At 47.8% G+C, this 6,739-nt stretch overlaps 1 protein-coding gene across 1 annotated transcript in view; it reads right to left on the bottom strand.

Annotated features, from left to right (window-relative positions):
• Positions 1 to 941: 941 nt before the first annotated feature.
• Positions 942 to 6,739, bottom strand: part of LOC311106067 (rho guanine nucleotide exchange factor 12-like) — a 72,182-nt gene continuing 66,384 nt past the window's right edge. Inside the window, exons 30-40 of the mRNA XM_084148362.1 lie at positions 6,556 to 6,633; positions 6,182 to 6,257; positions 5,688 to 5,855; positions 5,277 to 5,364; positions 4,892 to 4,963; positions 4,678 to 4,772; positions 4,248 to 4,475; positions 3,747 to 3,995; positions 3,043 to 3,269; positions 2,058 to 2,133; positions 942 to 1,908 (exon numbers count right to left, since the gene is read on the bottom strand). Coding sequence (XP_084004488.1) covers positions 1,898 to 1,908; positions 2,058 to 2,133; positions 3,043 to 3,269; positions 3,747 to 3,995; positions 4,248 to 4,475; positions 4,678 to 4,772; positions 4,892 to 4,963; positions 5,277 to 5,364; positions 5,688 to 5,855; positions 6,182 to 6,257; positions 6,556 to 6,633 — 1,368 coding nt within the window. The 3' untranslated portion in view covers positions 942 to 1,897. The remainder of the gene's footprint in view (positions 1,909 to 2,057; positions 2,134 to 3,042; positions 3,270 to 3,746; positions 3,996 to 4,247; positions 4,476 to 4,677; positions 4,773 to 4,891; positions 4,964 to 5,276; positions 5,365 to 5,687; positions 5,856 to 6,181; positions 6,258 to 6,555; positions 6,634 to 6,739) is intronic.

Raw genomic sequence — 6,739 nt, 5'->3', positions numbered from 1 at the left:
CTTGATAACTACGTAAGTGAAATTCCAAAGCAGATTTAGTTATTCTTCAGACATTAAATTGCTTTGCAGTAACAGGGTACAATGGCATTTTCTCTCAGGTATATTTAGCTATCAACCTTTCAGACAGTAGCTGAGCTTTCAGACAGATGCCTGAAGAAAATCTTTAATTAGATATTGTGAACTGAATCAGACAATGACAGACTAGATACAAATTTAGCAGCAAAAGAACACGTTGTTTCAGACAGAGAAAACTGATGTCATTGCATGTTTCGGGGTGTGTCCTCCTCATAACTATCTGGTAGATGGTAAAAGCCTGGCCCCTACTGGCGTATGTTAAGTGACCGCATCTTCATATAGGAGGACAAGGACAACCTGATAGCCTTGTTCTTGATTAATTAAGTCATGGTATTGCTGAATCCATTCCATGTAATAGTTTCTAAAAAACAGTTGAAATCTGAGAAATACAAAACTACTGTATATGGGTCAAAATTAATTTACAGTTACCTAACAAAAGCTTAGCAACATGTTCCTGCATAGTCAAACTCATAGGTTGCACTATTTTGTTCACTACCTACCTGATTGGTCAGTATTGAGCAAAACTGCAGAGAAAAAGGCTGTACATTTGTTATGACGGTTACATTTTATGAGTAGGCCAACTCCTTTGTCCTCCAATAGTTACCTCACTGACTGAAAATGGTGCTGAAAACACTCCCACAGCCACAGGGCAGTACGTCCTGCAGTCCAAGCAACTTGGTGTTTCTTTCTGTCCCATCACATCTCCTTGCTTATCAAATAGTTTTAGTGATTTATCTCCAGGGTCAGAAGTAAGAGAAGGTGAGAACATTTCAAGTCTATCCCCATTTCTGACCACAAAGCCACATTGGGGTAAAAAAAACGAATGAAAGCAGAGAACAGGACTAAAGGAATAAACCGTGTTTAGGTTTAGAAATGTGTCATGGCATTTTTTTATTAAAGTTATGCATAACATTCCAACTTGATCGTTTATAAATGTGTGAACTTTGTGACATTATCAGATCACTGGCACATCAGCAGTAGCATGGGCAGCACAGAGGGGGAAACCAGGCTTTATTACCAACAGGAGAGGGAGGGATGAGTTTAAGACAGGTGTAGAAATGCACTGAGGACCAGGACAGAGCCCCTGACTTTGCCCTGCTGCTTAAACACCATCCTATTGGGGCTCCACACAAAGTGCAACTCTATGCCCACTCTATGCCCTCTCAGTCCAAGCATATTCTTCCTGTGTTCATTAACGATAGGATACCATGTGCACCGATGTGGGTGGAGCGGGTTGAGCAGCCTAAAAGGAGGTCGAAATGGCCAAAAAAAAGCATGCAAGCAACATGGGAAAACACAAAAAAAGATAAAATAAATACATCTTGGGAAGAAAAAAAAAAACGTAATACATTATCTTAAAATGTTCCTTTTTCTTCTCGCTTCTGTTTTTGTGTTTAATATATATCCTAAACACACAGCTTTGTACATTTTGGTATAGTTCTGTTTCTTGCAGGGATGACTAGGAGTAGAGAGAAAGGAGGGGAGGCACTGGGCGACCCACAGCCATTGGAGTGGGGACACGCAGCAGTGGAGGGGGGGGCAGGTGGGGCTGGGTTTGGGACAGTCCCTCTTCCCTGATTGCCTTGTGCTGACGGAGGGGGCGGGGGGAGAGATCCAGAGAAACCCCCCTTCCTCCAACTGCCTCTCGCTCATGCTCAGTCTCTCGGGGAGAACCACGGTGGGAGGAGGAGGAAAGTACTCAGCAGTTGATTGGACAAGCTAATAGAGGACATCCAGGTCAACGGCAGAAATCAACTCTTCCATCTTCACGTCCTCCCTTACGGCCTGATGCAGGGGCCTGGGAGGGGTGGGATTTCCGCGACTATCTCTTATCTAGGAACAAGGTAATAACAGAAAGGGCCAGGGCAGTCAGACCATAAACAATAACTCAGCGGTCAAGCCTCACATGCTCTTGGGTTTCCTAATAAATACTGAAACACTGAAAGAGGGAAAAGTAATCAGTAAGACTAGAGCCATGTTACCTTTGTTATCGTCCACGTCTGTCGATGACCTGGCCGGCCTTTGGCGCAGTAGACTGTGATACTTGGCCTCTACCTCCTGAGAGAAAGCATTAACGTCACATTTACAAATCAACGTTACTAATTAACCCTTAACGGCACCGCGGAAATCAAATTAACATAATACAAAAATCCCCATAAAAATCTGTCTGTTTAAGCTAGAGATATGTTTTTTTGCATGGGCTACGCCTCAATCCACCCTTCTGCATCTGCGGTGAAAGGTGGCAGAGCTAGAGCGATGTTTGTCAGACCATGAGACATCCCGAAAATCGGTCTTCTATGTCAGTCACCCACCCAACCAGTCACCCACCCAGTCAACTAACCAACCAACCAGTCAGTCAGTCAACCAACCAACCAGTCACCTAGTCAGTCACCCACCCATCCAGTCAACCAACCAACCAGTCAGTCAACCAATCAACCAGTCAATCAGTCAACCAACCACCCAACCCAGTCAGTCAACCAACCAACCAGTCACCTAGTCAGTCACCCACCCAATCAACCAACCAACCAACAAGTCAACCAACCAACCAGTCACCTAGTCAGTCACCCACCCACCCAATTAGTCAACCAACCAACCAACCAGTCAGTCAGTCAACCAACCAACCAGTCACCTAGTCAGTCACCCACCCAATCAACCAACCAACCAACAAGTCAACCAACCAACCAGTCACCCACCCACCCACCCACCCACCCATCCAGTCAACCAAACAGTCAGTCAACCAATCAACCAACCAGTCAACCAACCCGTCAGTCAATCAGTCAACCAACCAACCAGTCACCTAGTCAGTCACCCACCCACCCAATTAGTCAACCAACCAACCAGTCAGTCAGCAAATCAACCAGTCAGCAAATCAATCTACCAGTCAGTCAACCAACCAGTGAGTCAGTCTTTCACAAACCAACCAACCATCCAACCATCCATCCATCCATCCATCCCACGTGTGCGTACCTTGAGGTGGTTGAGGTTGGTCTGCAGGTTGCGGATGTGGGACAGGACCTGACGGCTAAAGCTGGAGATGCTACCTGCCTGTGAGGCGGAGGAGAACCTCAGGCTGATCCCAGAGTCTCCGGCCCCGCAGCCCCGCGAGGCGCTCAGCTGCTTCCCCGTGGCCTGGAGGTCGTCGTCCGTGCTGCTCTCCCCCGAGCCACCGTAGCCCTCCAGGACCAGGTACCCTGCTGGGAGACACAACAACACGGTCCAACTCATTAGGCACCAAAGGGATGAAAACGGATTGAAACAGCGAGGGACTAACTGAACTTGTCCATAGAATAAAATGCTGGTTTTTGTTTTCCGTCGCAAAATGTATTGCTACGAGGTGCCATAATGAATACGACCAAGCTGAGTCTCTGCTGTTCAGCACACCTACGCACTGGCGGTCCGCAAACCTAGAGCAATCTAGCACAGGGTTCTTTAATACTGGGAAACCCAAGGGTGACAGGGATGCACATTTGTGTTCTTCTCCAGCACTAACACTCTCCTTATTCAACACGAGGATTGGGAGATTGGTTGGGTGAATCAGGTGTGAGCTAGAAATAAAATGTGCACCCCCATGGGTCCCCAATACCAGGATAAAAAACACTGATCGCTCTCTCACACACACACACACACACACACACACACACACACACACACACACACAACTGCAAGCTTACCATAATCCTCCGGGGACTCAAAGAAGCCTGTGTCCCCAGACACCAGATCCTGAGCCTGGTCCTCGGGGTGGCTGGCCTGGGTGCACCTCCCTGAGCCATTCTGCACCTCCACCCGGGCCCGGCTGTCCACGGGGGTCCTCAGGGATGTGGTTCTGAGAAGACGCCCGCCCCCTGAGGAGGAGCGCCCGGCGCCCTCGCCGTCCTCCTGCGACATGAGCTGGGTCACCAGGACCTGCTTCAGCGCCGACACTAGAGAAGACAGATACGGTTAGACCAATGGAGGAGTGTGTGTGTGTGATTTTAGATGAATAGATTCCCCACCACATAAAATCTATATATGTAATGTATGTTTAGGGTGGAGAGCTATCCCTGACCAACCGACCTGACCAGGTTCATATAACTCTAACTAGAGTGTTTCCTGGTCAGAAAAGTCTTGACCCACTAAGTATGACACTCCAGACTTGAGACCTTGGCGATTGAGGCAGATGTCCTCTCACTCACATGTCTTTAAGGCATCGTCAGCTCTAGAAGGACTGAAGCCCAGCCCGTCCGATTCGCTGAGCCCGTCTACGGCCATGCGGAAGGGGAGCCTATCTGCGAGGTCCGGGTCCCTGTAAAGCCCCTCCTCCCGGCTGGGCTCCTCCTCTTCGGACTTGAGTCCTTCAAAGGGGTTGGCATCTGGGAGAGAGGTCTGCATCACGCCTCCAGAGGCAGAGCTGCAGTCTTTATCTGGGGAGAGAACAAGGACACCTAAATGGAAAGTATCAAAAACTCGGTTTCATACATTCCATTCCAGCCATTGAAATAAGCCTGTGACATCAGCCTCCACTGCACATTAACCAATGTCACTAACTGCTACTGAAGAAGTTCTCAAATACACTGATCACTATAGACGGGGGAACATGGAGAGATGGGGTGCTAGCTTAGATACCTATAGACTGGCTGCTTCCAGAGGAGATGCAGTCCGGTTCCTTACTGAGTCGGGCTACGCCTGCAGTGATGATCTCCACACCGTCTCGCGCTCCACTGACACGGTGGGAGAGAACACAGAGTCCGTTTCAGGAGAAGCAAGGTCATGGTCATCATAAAATACATTTGCTGATTAATAAAACCAACTACGTTTTATACTGAGAGGAGGAACGTACTCTGTTTGAGGTAAGGGGATGTTTGGCTTCACTTTCATGGCGTCCGCTCTCTGGGTGATCTGCCGCTGCCACCTGGTGGAGGGAGGATGACAACACACAGACAGACCGACCGACAGAAAGACAAACACAGATACAGGCAGACAGACACACAAGACAGACAGAGGCGAATAGACTGTGGGTAAAAGGTGTTCCTTACCACAGACCTAGGATCAGATAACCCTACCTCCATTGCTAACCTTCACTACTAAGACAGGTAAGAAAAATATCTGACTCTGTATCAGTGGTTAGGGGCAACTTCTACCTACTCCAGTGAATTAAGCTAAACTGAATGGGTTTTTTAAAGTTGTGGCTATAATGACTAAACCACAGTGTCAGGAGGACTCACATTCTCTGCTCTGATACGGTCTGGGCCATCAGCTCGTAGATTTGGGCCCCGTTGTCCGACATTGAGAGAACAAAGAATGACTTGTTGTCTGTTGGGAGAGGGAATAGCAGGAAAACAGGTTCAGACTCCTGGTTGTGTCTCAAATCACACCCTATTCCCCATATAGTGCACTACTTTTGACAACAGTCACATAGGGCTGCCACATAGGGCACTGGTCAAAAGTAGTGCACTATTTAGGGGGATAGGGTGTAATTTGAGCTGGGAGTCATTGTGTTAACAAGTTTGGATCTAACTCAAACAGATTTCAATAGAACACTAGAATGGACATTGGCATTCCAGGTAGCATGACTACAGGGTGGCCATCTTGGTCAGGGAAACTAATGGTATGACTGTATCTCTATGGTAACTCACCTGTGGCCACAGAGCGCACCAGCACCGCGTTGAGCTTGATGATGGGGCTGAAGATGTGCTTGGTGTCGGCGGTGCCCGACAGGTTTTTGCTGTGGCACTTGAGGATGAGGCGCTCGTCCTGCTTCTGCAGCAGTACCAGGATGTCCTCCAGGAGCAGGGTGTACAGCTCTGAGACCAGAAGAAGAGGGGATTTAACCACAGAATTACATACAACACTACAATGGACATAGACATCACAATTATATTAGTATTATATCTCATTAGGCAACAACCGTGTTTCTTTTATAATTTCTCCCATTACATCAGGTTGTTTGTCTTAGGGGCCAGGAGTTTTTCCTGACCACATGACCTGAGATGGAATTAGTCCGGGCCCTGTTTGCAGTTGTAGTCTACAACTAGGGCCAAGAGTTTTCCCTGGTTGTATCGCATTGGTCAGGAAAAACCTCCTTGACCCTACTTATCCACATAAACGCCAGATAAAGTCGAAAGCATACCAATAGTCTTGTCCTTGTTGACCTTCCATGACAGTGGTCCCTCGTGGACCATCTTCTTCTTGGTCAGGTCCAGGTTCTGAGCGTGGAGGGAGGAAACGTCAAAAAGGTCAGATTAGCTGGGTTTATTTGTTTAGTCAGATACCTATTAGCTTTCACTTTGGAAACAGGTACCCTTCCACCCCAAAGAATGGAGCTGCATGATCTAGTCCAATTTCGAGCACTACCAGCAGACATTTAAACAAATAATTTCCCCTTTCATAACTGCAGTGGCTCCCTTGCAGAAACAAAAACAAACAAAAATGTTGTGGGTAGACTGCAGACTAAAAGAGCAGTATTGCGGGCAGGAGTAGAAAACGCTTTATAGATCGCCTCACCTTGAGCTCTGAAATCACGGGGTTCTCTGTCTGCTTCAGAGACGAGAGGTCTAGCCTCCTCTGGTAGTCCTCCAGTCTCTGTGGGGGGGGGGGGGGGAAGAGAGAGAGAGAGAGAGAGAGAGAGAGAGAGAGAGAGAAGAGAGAGAGAGAGAGAGAGAGAGAGAGAGAGAGAGAGAGAGAGAGA

Source organism: Coregonus lavaretus (genome assembly GCF_964263955.1).
Source record: "Coregonus lavaretus genome assembly, chromosome: 30".
Lineage (NCBI taxonomy): Eukaryota > Metazoa > Chordata > Actinopteri > Salmoniformes > Salmonidae > Coregonus > Coregonus lavaretus.
The sequence above is the reverse complement of the archived record's forward strand: the minus strand, read 5'-3'. Positions and strand labels throughout refer to the sequence as shown.